Consider the following 18,781-nt stretch of genomic DNA (forward strand, 5'->3'; position numbering starts at 1 on the left):
TTTATTTTGCTTCTTATACTGGTAATTTGTTATAGGATAAAATGACCTTGCTAAATGTTCATGGAAAACATTTTGTTAATCGTTTGTTAATAGCACTGTGTCACTTGCGTCTAAATGCAAAACACTTTACAAGTAAGAATCAAACGGTCACTCATTTGTTCCTATGTCTTTGAGGGACCCAAGTCATTCAGCTTTAACAAGAAACGTGAGTTGCTGTATTATACTATATTGGTAAAACATTTTCTGGCTTTGAAAGCACTTAGAATTTGAAGAAAAATGCGTGTTTTATAGAATCAAATTCAGTAGCCCTGGAACCAGAAGCAACATATCTGCATCAGCCTGCTGCTGGGCATGGGCTGAGAATCCCTGCTGAGACACAAAGCTTTATTAGCTCAAGTAGAGATTGTCTAACTCAGCTGTGCGTCTTCCCAGGCACAGCTTGCGTCTACGCACAAGCACCATGCAGATGCATGGAGGAAGCGTTTACACTGGGAAATGCAGTGCTCTGTCAGAAAGGGCTTTGAAGACCTGGATCACCTTGAAGCCCCTTTGGAATTCTGTCAGAAGAGAAGCTTCCCTTTGCAGCTGGTAGAAAGAAGGAATTACAGAGCTGAAGATGGGGTTAAAGCTGCAGCTCTTATCGCTGGTTTATAATGTAATTTTAGAAATACCCAGGTATGCTGTTGACTGATCCTGTTGGTGGGCTATGCAAACGAGATTTGAAGACTGTTTTCTAGAAGGCTCTGAAAAGCACAGCAGAACTTCACCTCTTACTGTAAGGTCTTGAAGCAGATATATTACTAGTTAGTAGTGGGGCAGTAGTTTGGCAATGCGTGTTTTTTGGCTGTATCGCTTTGGGCGTTCCATCTTCACCAAAACAACAGATTGTGAACAGGATTTCATGTCCAGAATGGATTAAATGCAAATAAACCGTTTCTGCTGCTTCTAGTGGGAGTTAAACGTTGGTAAATTTTCTGCAGAACTACTGCATTTTTCCTCTTTTGCTTTGAAGCCTGCCAGGTAACTGATCTATTGTTTCTACTATGCTTACCTTGGAAAGCAGCCAGCCTGTAAGAATAACTCACTAGAAAACTACAATTTATGTGGCTTTTAAAGTTGTTATAAACGTGTGATATTTGCTGATGTGTAAGTATTCTTCAAAGTGCTGTGTATTCCTGATACAAAGGCAGCCCTGCAAAATTTCAAGTTCTCTGAAGTATGGAATTTTCCAATTAAGTGTCTAGAACATTTTAAACGTTAGTTGCAAATGTTTTTTTCTTTGATATTTGTCTTGGAAATATATTTTTTAAAAGCCTGAGGCAGTTGCACAGACTCGGAGGCTTGGCAGAGTTATATGCAATTGATAATAGCAATTTATCTTTATTATTATAAAAAAAAGTGACATAAATTTGTCTGTAGGCACTGTTCTCCATCTCCTGTGTAAGTATGGTTTAGCCAGAATGACTTACATCGTCAGGAAATGAAGATAAGTTTCTAGTTTTTCTTTGCAGCCCTTTAACAGTTCTGAGAGTAGATAAAATCCATAATCTGATCTTGCAGCCTCACTGACTTCAGTAAGTTTGTTGTTGGGATTTTTAACATGGGGCCTGCTGAAGTTTTATAGCATGCAATGTGCTACTAAGAAAAGGAATAAAGTAGTTTAGCAATTGCCATTGTTTTACAGGTGATGGTTGTTATAGTATAAAAAAAAATATATAAAAGAATAAGCTGCTTTGGTTAAAAAAAAAAACCAAACAAGCCAAACCATGCCGCAAAATTACCCATCCAGAATCCAATTTACTTGTACCTGCATTTGTAGCATACGTTATAACTGGAAAAGGAGGAATTATTTGGGTTAATATATTCTGTTCTGAAACCGAGAGAGGTTTTTGTAAAGGGTGGTCACAAATACAGAGCTCTCTCTGAAACTTTCTCCAAGTTGATTACCTTGCTTAAGGCCTCTGAAAGGCTGCTTTTTACATTTCCCCTTTTTATTTTCATAATTGTAGTCTTCAGAATAATATGAATTAGTGTAAGTTTTCTGTCATGCTGTTACTATCACAGTGATGGTTAGTGGTTTTCATAGCTTGTTGAACAGGCCGTTTGAGTTTTGTTCATACGTGTCTCCTGTATTTCTTTTGAGTTGTTAACCCAATGAGAAGATTCTGTCTTGGTGAGGGTAGAAAAGCCACTGGAGGTTTGACGGATGTGTCCGTACACAGAAGGGAGTTGTGAGTTACTGTTCTGTAAGTAGTCTGAGCAAAGAATGTATCTTGGAAATGGAGAACACAGCAAAGGTTTTAGAACCTTGAAAAGTCAGCATTTTTCTAAATGGTACATTCAGGATCTGTTGCAGTGCATATGAATAATTTGAAGAGCATTCACTATTCTCAGGGACTGAGTTTGGTTCAATGCCAGTGGCAGAGATTTTAAGATCTGAACACTTTACTAAGTAGTTCTGTCTTTGAGTAACTATTCTTCAACATGGAGTCCTTGATTTCTGTTCCCCAGCTAAGGATTTTATTGTGAAATACGTACTTCTGAAATTATAAATGCCACCTCTCCCCACCAAGAATAGCTGTAAACTAAAGTGCTGGGATGCTCTTATGCAGGAGGATAAAAAGGTTGATTTATTGGTTTGTTTGTAGCATCTCCAATTACAAAGTGGAATGTTTTATCTGTTTTTCATAATTTTCGCTTGGGTTTGTTATCTATCAAAGTTGGTCAACTTTTTCGTCTGTTGTAGACTTTTAAAACCAGAGGACTTAGATTTGCCTGCTATCAACCACAAGTAGCTTTTTTTTTTTTTTTAAAGTAGACTGGGCCTGGAGCTGACCTGCAAGTTTTACTTAATACACCTAGTAAAACTTCAGAACTCACCCCTATTTCGTGTTTGTTGCAGGGTTATGGTTTTTTTTTTTTTTGGTTTTACTTAAAGATGGGATGGGGGGAATACAGCAGCTGTTCTTCATTTGCTGAATCTATTTTTGATGACTTGTCAGCCCTGCACTCTTTTTATATTGGTTGCTGTTTAATATAGGCTTGTGGAGCCACAGTAACTTGAGGGATAGTACAGAGAACAGCTATATGCATGGAAAGCCATGAAGAAGTAATTCAAAATTATTTGTTCCTGCAATATGGATAATAAAAAATGAGGTAGCTTTTGTTAGAAAAACCTCTTGTGCAGTTCTTTCTACAGCAGCTCAAATTCGTCAATTCATCTCGATTTTCTGAATATAGTAAGGAATAAAAGCAAGCTACTTTTCCGTAAATCATTCTTTTTTTTTCGGGAAGCAGCTGTAGCTGTTGCTTGATACTCACTTATAAATAATTTTAAATACCTTAGCTCATGCTCTCATTCAAGCTTTATTGGTCTAATGGTTGTCTGGAGCAACAGTGGAAAGAGAAGAGGTAAACAAGAGTGAAAAAGCATCAGGCTGATTTGATGTCTGTACCCTGACTGAATTATCTGCTTACAGTATCTAAAGGCTGTACTGCAAAGAATCTCAGCCAGGTTTTTTGCATTTGGAAAGACACAATTACTTGGAAGAGCAAATTAAATATTCTACTAAATTTTTTATTGAATTATAATAGTCAAATTAAGTCTTGGCAAATAAAAGAGATAATAAATTATAAAATGCAGCAGGAATCATATTTTATTGGTAATATTTACGGAAATTACTCATTGAGTATTGTACTTTTTATTTTGTGCACGTTTAATAATCTGCTATACTGTTAGAGACGGTCAGGGATGTGCTTTGTGATGATAATTACCTTTTATTGCCCTATCCTATATTGTTTTATGATACATGTGTTAAATCTGTTAAAGGTTTTTAAATGCAAGAACTGAATAAAAGGGAAGTTGTTTTAATGGTGCCTGTTTTAAGTGCCTGTTTCTTTACGTGTTTTTTTTTTTTATTTTCTGTGATAGTGATCTGTGCCGTATTTGTAATGTTCATTAAAATACTGAAGTGCCCAAGAGAAGGATCAGAAATAAAATGTAGTGCATAAAGAGGTCTGCGGAGACTGACAGAGCTTCTTGCCTTTATTGCGTGGGCTACTGATTAGAGTGGATATCTGTGCAATTAATAATTCAGCTTCTTCCTGTCATTGCTTCCCATATAACCTCTGGTATTTCTGCAGTTCTTTTAACTGAGGCACAAGTGAGAAGTTACATGATCAAAGAGATGGGCTAAGTTGTAGATCTGGAAATACAATCGAGTCAGTCTACAAAAGCTTGCTGTAAGCAATTTTCTTTTTAAAATACAGTACTACATAGAAACTAGTTTCTTGCTTTGAGTGCAAGAATTGGTAAAAATTTCCTTTGAAATGTTGTTATGAAAAAAAAACCCACCATAAAATGTTCAAACAGAAAAGCCTGGAGATTTGTTGGACTAGAAATGTTCTGCCAGGATGTGTCATTTCCCTGAAACTTTGTCTGCCCGCCTGATGTTTTGTCCCTTGGCCACCTGCTCAGTGGTTGCTGAGACCCCTGTGTTATTTGCCTCGCAAGCTGGGAAGGATTGTCCAGTTGCCTGCTCTCCTGTGTAGATGATTTTGTTTAGTAACCATAAAAACTAGTGAACAAGTAAAAGTTTGGGTCACTCATTTGATGGCTTGTTTAATGGACACCTGGGAAGTTGGCAGTCTTTGTGCCCCTCTTGCCCACCTCCTTGAAGTCCAATTCACTTCACCCATATGAAAGGTTGTAAAAATTGTTGTGAAAAATTCAATCTTCTGATTTGGAAATTATGTTTCAGAATGCAAAACTGAATATGGGAGCTGGAATTTCCATCTCACCTCTTTGATTTAGGGGAAATACAGAACTCAGTTAAGTCAGTTTGCAGTTAACTGCTGCCTTTCTTTGCAGAAATGTTAGAGAAGAGGCATCGTTGGCTGTCTTTGAGTTTCTGCTTGATTTTAATTGAAGATAACATTTACCTTTTCCACTGGTAATTGACTGGAAGAAGAATTGAACACAATGCCTAGTATTCCCCATTCAGTTCTTGAAGACTAATGAACATGCAGTTTTATTGTCCGTGCTGATTGAATGGAAACATACTGACCTGTAATAATACAACATTGTTTTATTGGCACTGAAGAGCATTTTTTTATTTTTTTCAGTAGTGTAATAAAACCTGATTTGCTGACTCCATAATACTAAGTACTTAAAAATCTCCCTAATTATCAGGCAATTGGCTCTGTTTGTCAGGTAGTATTGCTTAATTCCATACTGTAGGTTAAATCTCGTTTTACATTGAACCTGGAAAATGTATTGACCTGTTTGTACAAGAACTTTGAATTAGCCAGGAACTGTTAAGGAAATGTGAAGCGCGAGTCTCAACGACTGTGAAACTTCTACACCTTTAATTTTAAAGAACCTTTTTGTTTCTAACCAGCTAAACTTCTTTTGCATCCTTTGCCTACTTCCAAGACCTAGAAACAGTTGTGAAGAAAAACTAGTTTTGTTGTAGAGAACAAGCTGTTTAAAACCTTTTGAAATCATCATCATAACAAGCTGTGGTTTGTCTGTCATTCCAGCCGTACCTTGAATAAAAGCATGTAGATGATAAGCAAAACAAGCCAAAATATGATCACTGGAAGATGCCTCTGCTTTATGTTACTATGCAAACACTTTGTTTGCATAGAATATTGAAATAATTTCAAGAAAATATTCTAATAAAGATGCAGTTTACAAAAATGCAACTGTTTTGGAAAGTAATTTGTCCCATCGTAGCCAAGAATTTTTAAAACTAACTGAAATGTAAAACAAAAATTATATTTTAAGAATTACTGTTTCCCGTTACCTGGAGACAGAGCATGTTTTCCTTCTGCTATGGCAACGAGAACATGTGAAGTACAGTACCCCAATAACTTGGAGTTCTGCCACAAAATAGATGAAGAACTACCAGCCCAGCGTGAGGGTGCTGCCTTTCTCACTGTTTGCAGCTTTCAGCCTGAATCTTAAACTAATTTTGACTGTCTCCCCGCAGCTCTGACCCACAAGGCAAATAGAGATGCTTTAATTGCATTGCTTTATGCACCTTAAATGCTTTAAGATGCATAAAGGCCGTAATACATGCGAAATCCAGTGTTAAGAGTGATTGCTCCATTAGGGAAGAGAGAGTTGTCAGAAGCAGTAAAGGAATACTGCTGTATAGAATGTGTTGGGCTGGAAGGGACCTTTAAAGGCCATCTAGTCCAACCCACCTGCAGTAAGCAGGGACATCTTTAACTAGATCAGGTTGCTCAGAGCCTCATCAAGCCTGGCCTTGAATGTCTCCAGGGATGGGGCATCCACAGCTTCTCTGGTCAACCTGTTCCAGTGTCTCACCACCCTCATTGTAAAGAACTTCATCCTAATGTCTAATCTAAACCTACCCTGCTCTGGTTTATAACCATTGCCCCTCATCCTATAACTCCATCCCCTTGCAAACAGCCCCTCCCCAGCTTTCTTGTAGGCCCCCTTCAGGTACTGGAAGGCTGCTATAAGGACGCAGTATTCACAGTATTCTGTACTTTGAAAATGCTTGGGTTCTGTGATTCAGACTTCCTGTCGAATCCTTCAGTTCATTTCTTGTGTGTCTCATCTCTGACATGAGTCAGCTCTGGCTTGCTTTGTTTTGCGACTTTTCACGTTTGTTTTGGATCATTTTACAAGTCCTCATTAAGTACTCCTTTCCCTTTGGGGTTATTTGCTTGTTTTTTAATCATGTTTCGAAGCTGCAGGCTTGTATCTTGCATTGATTTGTAGCTGTTACTTCTCCTGTTGAATGAGTATGTTAGATTTGGGATGGCTGATGTAGATGTCTATGAGGATACTTTGATTGCAAGCTAGGTGTTTAAGCGGCTGAGAAATGCAAAAGGAGGATAATAGACTCCAATAGACAACTCCCTGTTGTCCTTGGTAGTAGATGTCTGGGAATTCATTCCTCAGGTGACTGACACAATGGTAAACTGGGTACCACAGCCCTTGTAGTGCCAACACAAGTGGACACCGGTGTGCTGAGCCTGGCCTGGCTGGTCTCGTTAGCTGAGCCAGCATGGCAACCATGCGGTCCTCGGCACGATGGCTTTCCTTTTCAGCTGGCTGTGTGGCCACTGGGAGCGTGCTGCTCCTCGCCTGCCCAGGCAAGCTGGCATTGCAATGGGGGGTGTATGGGAAGGGTATTGCTGCCTCGGGATGGGAGATGTGTGGTGGGGGCTGGGAGAAGGGTTGCTCTTGGGAAGGGAAAAAGGTGAGGATACAGAGCTGAGGGAGGACAGGCAAAACAGGGTTGGTTAGTCAGGTTGCAGCATTGTGAACACAACTGGACTGCTCTAGAGACAGGGTAATTCATAGAATGGTTAGAGTTGGAAGGCACCTTAAAGATCATCTAGTTCCCACCCCCCTGCCCTGGGCAGGGACACCTCCCACCAGACCAGGTTGGTCAAAGCCCCATCCAGCCTGGCCTTGAACACCTCCAGGGATGGGGCAGCCACAGCTTCACTGGGCAACCTGTGCCAGTGTCTCACCACCCTCACAGTAAAGAATTTCTTCCTAATATCTAATCTAAATCTCCCCTCTTTCAGTTTAAAACCTTCACCCCTCGTCCTATCGCTACACTCCCTGGTAAAGAGTCCCTCCCCATCTCTCCTGTAGGCCCCTTTTAGGTACTGGAAGGATGTTACAAGGTCTCCCTGGAGCCTTCTCTTCTCCAGGCTGAACAACCCCGACTCCCTCAGCCTGCCTTTGCAGGAGAGGTGCTCCAGCCCTCTGATCAGCTTCATGGTCCTCCTCTGGACCTGTTCCAACAGGTCCATGTCCTTCTTATGTTGTGGGCCCAGAGCTGCATGCAGTTCTCCAGGTGGGGTCTCACGAGAGCACCGTACTGAAGCTTTAGTAGCATGCAAAGTTGTGACTAATTATTTTGTCTGACCAGAGCTGGCTCTGTACAATTTACAAACTTGTTTGCTGTACTCCTAGCCGAGGAGGTGCTGGAGCTGACTCCCTGTGGCACCGCTTGAGTTAGAGAGGGCACATGGCTTCAGCGGTGCACGGGGTCTGGCGAGCGTGTCAGGTCCAGCCTGGGGCTTCAGCCTCCTCTCTCAGCCCTCCCTGCTCTAAACACACCCAGAGAAATACTTCTGCTGACCAGCCCAGGGTATGTGCTGTTGGCAGCCAACGCGCCCAGCAGATTGCGTGATGAATACCCATGCTGGACTGTTGGCTACAACGAGAGCATATATAAATGTTTCTCAACTGACACGCGTAGGCAGATGCGTTTTAAATCATGTAACCTATTGACCAGGCTGTTACTCCACCACGTGAACCTACAAATGAAAACAGATGGGTTGAGCGTGTTAACATTTTTACCTTGTTACTAAAATGAGCTTGCTGGGCATTGTTTTCAGGAGGCCAGCTGGATGGTTGCTCTCTGCTGTAAGTTCTTCAAGTTCTCATAGGCTTCTCATTTTGCAGTTTTGCTCAAATTCATTAAGAGCTAATTGTTTTTCTGTTCTCATACCTGTTTGTGTGGTATGTGCTTTATTGTGGTGGAGGTAATTCAGAGATAAAGTCTATTCATTATTCTAGATAAATACACGTGTATACGTGTGAAGATATGTAATATATTATATATAAGCAAAATATGGTACGTATCATACTTTCAAACTGTGCCTGTAAGAGAGATCAATGACAACTATTAAAAATACACGTGATATCTTTTGTGTCTAGAAATAAACACTACAGTGTTTAACCCAGTGGAATACAGTATAACTTCTATATGTATATATTGTAAGGTTAAAAAAAATGCTGCTGGGGTGCAGGGTGAAGAAGAGAAACTTCAGAACTTCCTCAGGTCTTTGCCATAGCTCAGATACCTTCATCTAAAAAAAAAATAAATAAAAAATTTGTTTGTGAGACAGTCTTTCACATGAAATACAGAAAAGGTTTTTCTTAAATATTTGGCTCTGTGCTATAGTTTGAGGGAAGGACCAAGGTAAACTGAAAAGCTCAGCCTGTAAATAAGTGACCTACATTGCTGTCCTAGGAGTCTAGGAGGATGACGGAGCCGTGTCTTCTTTCATTAACTCTGTGGTTACCTGTGTGCAGTGGTCAAGTGTTTGGAAGTGGAACGTGACCCTCCGTGTTGTCCAGCAGCCGCCTGGAGCCGGGGTGTCTGTCGGGTGGACGTCACAGCGTCTGACTTGATGACCAGTGGCTCTAAGCAGCCTCGCAGAGGACCGGAGTGGCTGGCTGAAGCTAAACAAACTCGTGTTCTCTGTCTGCTAGTGGGTTTTATGTGTCTGAAAGCAGTCCCTAGATGTTTCCAGTCATTTTGCTGTGTTTGTTCCTCAAAAAATGCTTGATTAAATCAAGCACATTGAATTTTCATCCTCTCTGCTGCCTTTTGCAGTAGGTCTCAAATCTTGATATGTCAGGAGAAGGCCTTTTCTTCTAGTCCTGCTCCAGTTCATGCTTTTCTTTGCCCTTTCTGTTGTTTCTGTCCTTCTCTGGGTTTTTATTTTTTGTCATCTGCTACCTTTATTTTGAACTTTCCCTACGCAGGTTTGCAGTAACAAATACAAGAAGGCAGCTGGAGCATTGTTTCTTCAAAGTAATGCTCTTCAAGGATCCCTTGATGTGTTAAAATTGATCCTACTTAGTACGCGCATACATGGCCAGCTGGTTATTTAGTTCTTGCTTTTGGCAGGAAAGATTTGGCTCTGTACTCCAGGATGTAAATAATATGTATTTGTTTGAATTCGAATTTCATTGCGTTAAAATCTTTCTAATATAGCTGTCAGTGAACATTTGTATTTAGCGTCACTTTTTTTGCTATGCTGCAGAAATCGGGCTAAATACAGCTTCCTATATCCTTGTTACATTAACAAATTTGCCTGACCTCTTCTCTTGGTCTTACTCCAAATGTGTACAGTTTAGGAAATTGTTTAAAACTAAAACTATCCCAAAATAGAGCCAATTTCTTGTTACTTGTCAACATGAAGTAGCAGAAGCAAATCTATGTGCTAGCAACACTAGCATTGCCGTTTCTTGCCTTTTGAATACAAACATTATTGCTATGGACATTGCACAAAACACACTTGAGATAAATCATGCATGTTACAGTACACAAGGCTTAATAGATTACTTTTCCACTGCTTATTTTAAAATTAAAAACACCGGCTTCCTGTTTTTCTTGTCCTGAAGTCCTGTCTATCGGAGCTCTTATAACTTCTAAAATAGTAAAGTGAATGAAAAGCGACTTCTACTTAACCTTTGATTTTATAAACAATTGCTTGAGTCCTAAATAGATGAAAACAGTCTATTTTTAGGCCCTAATTTAGATAATTGATATTTCCACATTTGCTTTATCATAGCTGGTAGTAGTTGCTAAATTGTGAAAGCTTGTAGCTATTACAAATGCTTGGAGGATTGCTGAGTGTTCTGCTGTAATGCATTAAGAAGCTCCATGCACTGTACATTTCAATTTATAATAAGGGAGTTTAGCTGATAGCACAGACACTGAAATATTTCAAGTCTAGACTACTGTCTTAAAAACCAAAGGCTATTGTCTTTTTGTGGAATAAGCTGGAAAATAACTGATAAGGACAGCTGAAGTACAAAAAGTCACAAATTCTCTAAATCAGGGTGAGCCGGGAGGTTTCAGCCGCTGCTTGCCTGCCCTGTTGTGCTGAAAAGGGAACTGGTGTTTGAAATCATTCGGTCTCGCAAGGTTTGAGTGGTTTCTGAAAGGGGTCACGTGTAGACCCTTAGTTAGATGGGGAAGATGAGTTTCTGAAATGTTGGGTTCAGCAAGAAGAAACAAAATGGAGAAATAGAAAAGCAAAGTTCCCTACTTTCAGAAAGTGAGAACATTGGTACTCTGCCAATGACAGAGGTAATGGCTGAAAAGTTTAATATAACTCTGTTTTAATATAAGCTCTTTTGTACCTTTGGATAATAAAAATAGCTTGCTGAAGATTTTAGAGTGGAACTACACATTACAATAAGTGGAGGAAATCATGATGTAGCTGATGCTTTTATGACCCCTTTAGTATCCCAGTGCTCCTTACAAATCACTGTGTTTATAAAGCCGTTCTCTTACTGCTGCTTGTGAGGTAGAACATTTTGGTTGCATATACTGTCATTATTTATTGTTAGCCATGGGGGAAAAGAGGAGGAATATTACCTTAAATTGAACCTATGGACTTGAAGAATTATGTAACGACTTCTAGTTTATCTCTCTAACATAATGCCAACTTTCTCTTTCAGAGCCATGGTGTCATGGAAAGGGATATATTTTGTACTTGCACTGTTCTTGGGAAGTTTTTTTGGAAGTGTATTCATGCTTGGTCCTTTTATACCTTTGATGTTTATCTCGCCGGCCTGGTATCGCTGGATCACCGATTGCGTTGTGGCCACTTGGCTCACGCTCCCAGTGGTAAGTTGCAGTTTAAACGAAGTTCTGGGCAACTGTTCCTAATCCCACAATTTAGTTTGCTTACTAATGCATTTTATTTTGGTTTATTTTGGTTTATTAAAGTTTTTTATGCTTTTGTCAAAACAGGCCTTAACACATTTACTGTCTCTGGAGACTTAGGTTTTAGCTCAGTGTTGCAGATTGTGTGCCTGTCTACAGTCCCTCTCTTTTTCCACAGTTTAATTTATATGTAAGCTAATCCATTGTCTCAATCAGACTCCTGAAAATGCCTTTTTGTGACATCTCCATCCAATACCAGTTAGATGCTGAGCAGAGAAGAGCAGGTGAAGCACTAGTAAGCAGGAGGATTTTTGTAAATTACAAACTTGCTAAATAAGTTGTCTTATAAACTATTCCATTCAGCTGTGCTCCAACTATCTAATTAGGAGTATTCACTGGTACACTGTTGCTGACCTTCACTGTTCTCTTACTTAATCCTCGTAGAATTTAGTCCTTGTAGTTGAATTAGAGATAAACAGTTTCAGATGAAAAAGAACTTTCCCTCCAATGGAAGTCTTCCTCACTTATAATGCATCAACTTTATAGCTATAGGAGTCGGAAATCAATAACAAAGCTCTTCCCTGAATTGTTCCTGAGGAAAAGCGGTATGAATGCGATCTGTCTCTTCATCCATTCTCTAAAAACCAAGGGACTTTGTTCCTCTAGGCCTTTAAAGATTTGTTTAACTTTTTCTGAAGTAAAACGCTATATTGGGGTGCAGAAATACGTATCTTGTGGCACAAAGGAAGATTTATCTTTATTACATATCAAATAGTTTCTGCTTTCCTGTTTCTGTCTTGTGTGTTTTAAAGGGGTGTGAGCTGTTTCATGTTCTGAAACTTTTGTCCTTTTCATCGTTACTAAATTGTAATGAAATTACAATTGATGAAATTAGGAGGGAAGAAATAATTACCAGTAAAGGGAATAGAAGGATTGCTATTTCTTGCCATGATGAAATTTAACTGAGTACGGATAGTGTCACAAAATCAACCCTTTCTCTGTCTGCCGATTTTTCTAAAATTGCAAACTCTTCCGAAATGAAATACTGGTTTATTTGATTAGCTGCCTAGGCCTTATAATTCTGGATTATTACAATTAGCTTGTGATAACTTTTGCAGTCCACAAGTTCGATTTCAGCTCAACTGGACTTAAACCAAAATAATGTGAATATCTTTGTGAAAAGGATTCTGTCTTGTAAACATCTTGGGGATTTAGGTTCAGGAAAGGGGTCTGAAAAAGATGTAGCACCTAGCCTTTTTGAGGCTCAGAGCTCATCTGCATTAGTTTTATGTCCTTAACCTACTCCATTCTTAGTCAGAAGAAGCAGGTACTTGGGTTTGTGTCTCCGAACACTAAACCTAATGTTGGACCAGTTGGACTCCAGCAGGGAAGCTCTGACACTGACCTCTGTAGATAAAAGAAACTTCCACCTTCGTCAGTACTCTGCCACATATTATTTCCTTTCTAGCAGAGTCAGCAGGATGGGCCAGCAGGTGGGTCTTAACTGTTTCGGTTTAGTTTGGCTTATACTAGCATTAGGGTATGTAGAACAGGATGTCTGTTCATTATTATGTTTAACTAGATGTTAAATATGTAATAAGATTCTTATTTAACTATCAAAAAAGGCCGCTTCTCTCTTTTCTGAAAAGATAACTGTTTACCGTTTTGAGCTGTGTGTGCTGTTCTGCGTTTGCAGTGGTCCGTAGTTACTCTTGATAGCAAATGCCTTTGCTTTTCATTCTGAGATCTCAAGCCATTTGCGATTGTGAGAATGTCATTCCAGTTTTACGGGTGAGTTAAACTGAGAAATTTGTGTTCTTTGAGGTTCTGTGGCACAGAGGTGGCAGAAATATGAACAGAACAGAAAGTTGTTTTACTTCCTAGAGCTCTGTTTAAATCCCCAGGCTTTACTTTTTTTCTATATTATTTTCTGGAGGAAGAATGGGGAGGAGAAGGTAAGGAGGTAATTTGAAGTGCTTCCATTTTTTATGTTACGGCCAGTTGCTAAGTTTATACCTCTAGATGTTCAGTTGTGTTTTCTGGTTTCTTTTTCTGGGCTAACTGGGTTGGACACTGTCCTGCCAGTGGCCCGAACCTTAGGGCCATAAGTCATACCTCTGGGGAATATCTGTTGTCTACCTCCTGTTTCTTGAGATTTTGTACATTTCCACTAGGTATTTAAAGGTTGCAAGGCACTAGCATTCAGTCATTCATATTTTTTAATTATTTGCCTTGTCTTTTGCTGTAACCAACCAGCACTCCTCCATAGGCTTTCTTGCATGATTTGAGAATGTTCAAGGGTCAGAAACCATCCTCAATAGACAATTTGTGTGGGGCCACCTTGTTTTGGAGGTTGAGAGACTTCAGTGGTGTGACTGTGGCTGGAGCATGCCATTGGACTCTGATGTTATATACAACTAGTCTAGTTACACGGTTATGGTCCAACTGTCCAAGTTATGAAGCCAGGCCATCTTAAACTTACTGTGTAGCTCTTGCCTGCTTTTTTTCTTTTGATAAACCAGCAACCTATGGTTTATAACTTGACCCTTCAGAGCCACATAGTGGGTAAAGCAAGAAACATGTTTTGTATGTGAACTTCTAGCACCACTGGTTGTTGAGGCAAAATGGAGAAAGCTGTTTGCCTGGCCTCTTATTTGTCTCTTTCCAAGTTTGAGGCATTGTTCGGTGCTTTAGGACAGCACTTCCTAGATGACTCTGTACCAGCATTTGGTGGTTGATGCTTTTTCAAATCGTGGGGTGGAGGCCCAGGCTTCAAGGTAGCACTCTAGAGTTGTACAGACCTCGGTCTGCATCGCTTTACTATATTCAAGCTTAATTGGGGTTCCTCTCTCTCTCAGCTGCTCTTTCTGCCATTAGATTTTAACTTTTTTTGCAGGTGGAAGTCCAGCACAAACATGTTGACCATTTGGACCCAAGCAAAAAGCAAGGCAGCTTCTAATGCCTTCCCAGCCCTGGCAGTATTGGGCAACCGATTATTTGTGCAGCTAATCTAGATTTTTACCTACCATGTGATAATCCCTACTGATTACCTTACTTTTATTCCTGCGTGATAGTATTCTGGGAAAAACAGGGGAAAAGTAAATTTAATGTTGGACATTGTAAAAGAGTGCCTTTTAGGAGGAACTGCTATTCAATTGTTGTTTCCTTTCCCTTAAACAGCTAACTGTTACTGTGGAAAAGCTGGCTGCTTTATTAGAAAAGAGTCAGAAGTTTGTTTATCAGTGGTAATGTGAGTGAATAAGCGAAATGGTACAATTCAAATTAATTTGTATTGGTAATGGGCTGATGCTTTTCTTCTGGGAGTAAAGCCGTAATATTGAGATATTCTTTCCAGGCCTTGCTGGAGATGGTGTTTGGTGCCAAGGTGGTTGTCACTGGTGACGGATTTGTTCCTGGAGAAAGGAGTGTCATTATCATGAACCATCGCACGCGAATGGACTGGATGTTCCTGTGGAACTGCCTGCTGCGATACAGCTACCTCAGACTTGAAAAAATCTGTCTCAAATCCAGTCTCAAAAGCATTCCGGGATTTGGTAGGTCACTAAACCTTCTAATTTGAAAGGAAAATGTGTTTTAATTTTGCGTAGCGTGGTACAAACCCTATTAAATAAACTAGGTTTCAATTCTATTTCAGTACTTTTTAAAAAAAACTTGTGTAAAATATATGGTATATTGAACGATTAAACCATAAATCTCCCAGAGGATGCCTGGACTACGTGCGTAAGCATTTCTTTTTAAAGATACTACATGTGCTGCTGTTGCTTATAGGTAAATATATTTCTGCTTTACGTACTGAAAGAATTTTTCAAAATTATGAAAAAAGATTTTATGAGTCTTTTCAACATCTCTTTCAACACTTTGTTTTTGGTGCTATTTCACCCCACATTGCAAATGGTCTCATCAGGCTTCTTTCTTCTTTATCCAATTTATACTATTGAGAAGATTTAAAAAAAAAAAGAAAGAAAGAAAAAGCCCTGTAGGCAATTGCAAAGTTGATGGTTCATTTTAATAACTGTAGTTTTAAATTGAACTTGGTTACGCAAAATATGCTGTACAGGATATGAAATAATCAGTATTTATAGTGATATAGGCTGGAAACGGATCTGAGTTGCACATACTCAGAGAAATCGTTTCAGACAGGCCAAAATTGTCGCACAAATGGTTTTTGAATAAATAGGCAGACTTATCTGAAATAAAAGCATCTCTTTGCATTTTATTTATCTCTTAGATTTATTTGCTGTTTTATACAAAACTAGCTTGGGCAGGATATGCGTCAACTTTATGATGTCGAAAGAGTAACCTTATTTATGGTTCCCTTTTGTCAGGCCATTTATCTGAACAGATAGTTTTGGCAGGATTCCATACAGAGGAGCTCTCATGCTGTTGCGCTGTTACTGCATTCACTTACTGGACCTTTAGTCCTCTTAAGTAAGAGCTGCAACTAGGTAACATACTTTTTTCCCTAACAGTCAAACATTAACGTCAGTTTGACTTGACAAAAGACATCTCTTTTAACATTATAGGAAATGGGAAAATACGTATTTAGATAAATGTTTTATCTACAGCAGAGATGTTTTGAAATCTTGGAATCCGCTGCGATTGCAACTTTTAAAGCAATGATGGAAGATAGAATCAGGAGTATAGTCCGGTAGATTTATAGGTTTATCCCTTCAAAAGTAAGATGTATTTATTTTTTCATAACAAAACATTTATACGTATGCTTGTTAATGCCTTTAATAAAATTGGAAGGTCAGCTTCAGGAGCTTGGATGCTATGTTATGCTCAGCAAAATTTGGTTCGTGAAAGGGTCTCAGCAGCTGTTTAGAGGTTGATTTTTATATTTTTTTTTTAATTTTTTTCCCCCAATTCTTAGTTCTGTGCATAAACTGAACACATCTAATAGACTCGATGAGTAGGCTCAGGCAGACGGAGCTGTGGCAGGCCAACGTTAGCAGACCATGATGTCGTCTTTGTTCATAGTCTGACATAGTAGTTTAAGCTACTAATAAAATTCTGGGCTCTTACTCCGCTTTGTGGGCTGTGATGGTAGAGGTTGCACAGGCAGACATTTAATCCTGTTGTTTGCATTACAGGATGACAATTTCTGGTAGTAGATTGGGTGCCTGGATCTGTAGTGTTATAAACCACTACTTATATGCCAGACATGTAAGCACTCTCCACCATATATGGGCTTTGAGGTATTTGGTTGCAATATTGTGAATTTTAGCTTATTTTTTAGTAGGCTGTTAATAGTCACAGGAGAGGAATCCAGCTAAACTACGTCCTTCGTTCCAGCCATAATTAGATAGTCTAAAATCGTAAATGTTCAGCTTCTATTCTACATAGCATTTCTGAAAAGAGGCTGTAGAAATACATGTCTCCATGTTCAGTCAGCCTGTGTTTTGGCTGGCAGATTCTTGCAAAAATAAAGTATTCTGTATAGCCACATAATTAGGGGACAGTTGGAAAGTGAGACCCTTGGATGAAATTAAGGTTGACAGAAGAAGATTTCATCATGAATCTGTATGAATTTTGGTGGGGCGGTGATGGAGCAGAAGACGGTGTCCAAAGCGGACAGTCCTGAATCCCATCAGTAAGAGTTAGAATTTCTCCCACTTATCTCTGATGACCCTGCTGTGTTATGTGATAGACTTTTCATAGGTGTTTGTCAGTTTTTGGCTTTGTTTTTGTTAAATTGTGTCCAGTGGTTTCACCTAAAAGTTTTGTTTATTTTATGAGCTTGTAAAGGCAAGAAGATAACGTGGAAATCAACTGGAGAGTTTCAGTGCACTGCAGCTATAGTTGATACTTTAGATGTTGATCATTTAAGTTATAATATTTTTATTTATAATTTATATAATATAATTAAACCAGCTACTTTCGTCATGTCTTTCAGTTTCATCATTTAATGTATCTATATGACTGGTTGCACATAGGCAAAAGTACAGGATTATGGAAGTATTGATATATTGGCTAAATGTAACTTCTAATAAATCTTTACCTGATGGTAATTTTGCTTTGAGTTTGAGAAGTATTTGAATGAATATACTGTATTGCTTTCAGCGGAATTTTTTCTGGTCTTTCAAAGGATTTTTTTACAAGCATTTCATTTAAAATCATGTGTAAAATACAGTTCATAATGCAACCCTTTAATTTTCACGTTGCTGAAAGTCTTGCGAATATTAAGCATTGCATCCTTGTTGTTACAAGTACTATCCCAATTGGGGTGTAAAAATAGGCCTAGGAGAGATTATACTGATCCAAGTGGTATATTTGGTAGGTGAAGGGCAAAGCTTGGAACGCAAATAGATCCAGAGTCCTTGTCGCCCCCTTTGTAGGTTAAAAGTGTAAAGGTGTCAGATTTAATGAGTCTGTATTACAAGTAGGCAGTTATTTTCTAGTTAATGATAATTAAAATCAGAGGAGCCAGTATTTTGAGCAGAAGCATTGAGTCACTGATCTAGTTCTTAAGTTATTAATTCTTTGCATTCCAATGTATGAAAAACTTTAAATTGATTAAAGGTGAGCCTTAAAAACGAAGCCCAAAGGAAAACAGATGGTCCTTTCTTCCTGGAACCGTAGCTTTGGCTTGATAAATTGTGTGCAGTAAAGTTTTCAAAAAGAAGTATTACGTTTCAGTAATCTCAATTTCAGAAACATTCTTGCAGCGTTTTCAGTACAACTTGACAAAGTTGGCGTCTCGAGGGAGCACTGCTCTGCTCTTAGCTGTTGCTGCAGTTTCTCATCTGACATCATCAGAAACTACTGACACATTCTGCAGCATCGGTTTTCAAGGAGAATTTCTAATGGCATTGACAGTTTCCTGCGTAAGCTGACAAAACAGGACTTCTCTACGGTACTTGTAATAGATATGTACCATTTATATTCTCACCTGTTCTTAATTAATATGGAATAGCATCGGAAGTGATAACAGGTTGTGATGCAGTTGTGTTCAGCATACACTGTGGAATACATACCGTTTGAGTAGGTACCGAGGAACATACACGAACAGTTTCAGATGACCAGATAATCACTAGAAGTTGCTTCTATCATTTTAATTTTTTTATCTTAATGGTTTCATTTCTAAAAGTCTTGTTTTGATGTGACCAGTAAGACTTCACTGGAAGTAGAGATGTATTTCAATGATGGACAGATCACGTGTTCGTTGTTTTAAATAGGATTTTAATTATTGGTAGGCTTGCAGTAATACTTGGATTTTAGTGGTTAAAAGTACCTCGACATCTACATGAAAAAAAAAAAAAAATTGGGTTTAATTTGAGGACTATCAGATAAAT

At 38.9% G+C, this 18,781-nt stretch overlaps 1 protein-coding gene across 3 annotated transcripts in view; it reads left to right on the plus strand.

Annotated features, from left to right (window-relative positions):
* Positions 1 to 18,781, plus strand: part of LCLAT1 (lysocardiolipin acyltransferase 1) — a 118,442-nt gene that overhangs the window by 30,472 nt on the left and 69,189 nt on the right. For all 3 annotated transcript variants that reach the window (XM_054194060.1, XM_054194059.1, XM_054194058.1), the window contains 2 exons: positions 11,258 to 11,426; positions 14,821 to 15,019. In XM_054194060.1, the coding sequence (XP_054050035.1) occupies positions 11,262 to 11,426; positions 14,821 to 15,019 (364 nt within the window). In that variant the 5' untranslated portion in view covers positions 11,258 to 11,261. The remainder of the gene's footprint in view (positions 1 to 11,257; positions 11,427 to 14,820; positions 15,020 to 18,781) is intronic.

The sequence above is a fragment of the Rissa tridactyla genome, chromosome 3, assembly GCF_028500815.1.
Source record: "Rissa tridactyla isolate bRisTri1 chromosome 3, bRisTri1.patW.cur.20221130, whole genome shotgun sequence".
NCBI lineage: Eukaryota > Metazoa > Chordata > Aves > Charadriiformes > Laridae > Rissa > Rissa tridactyla.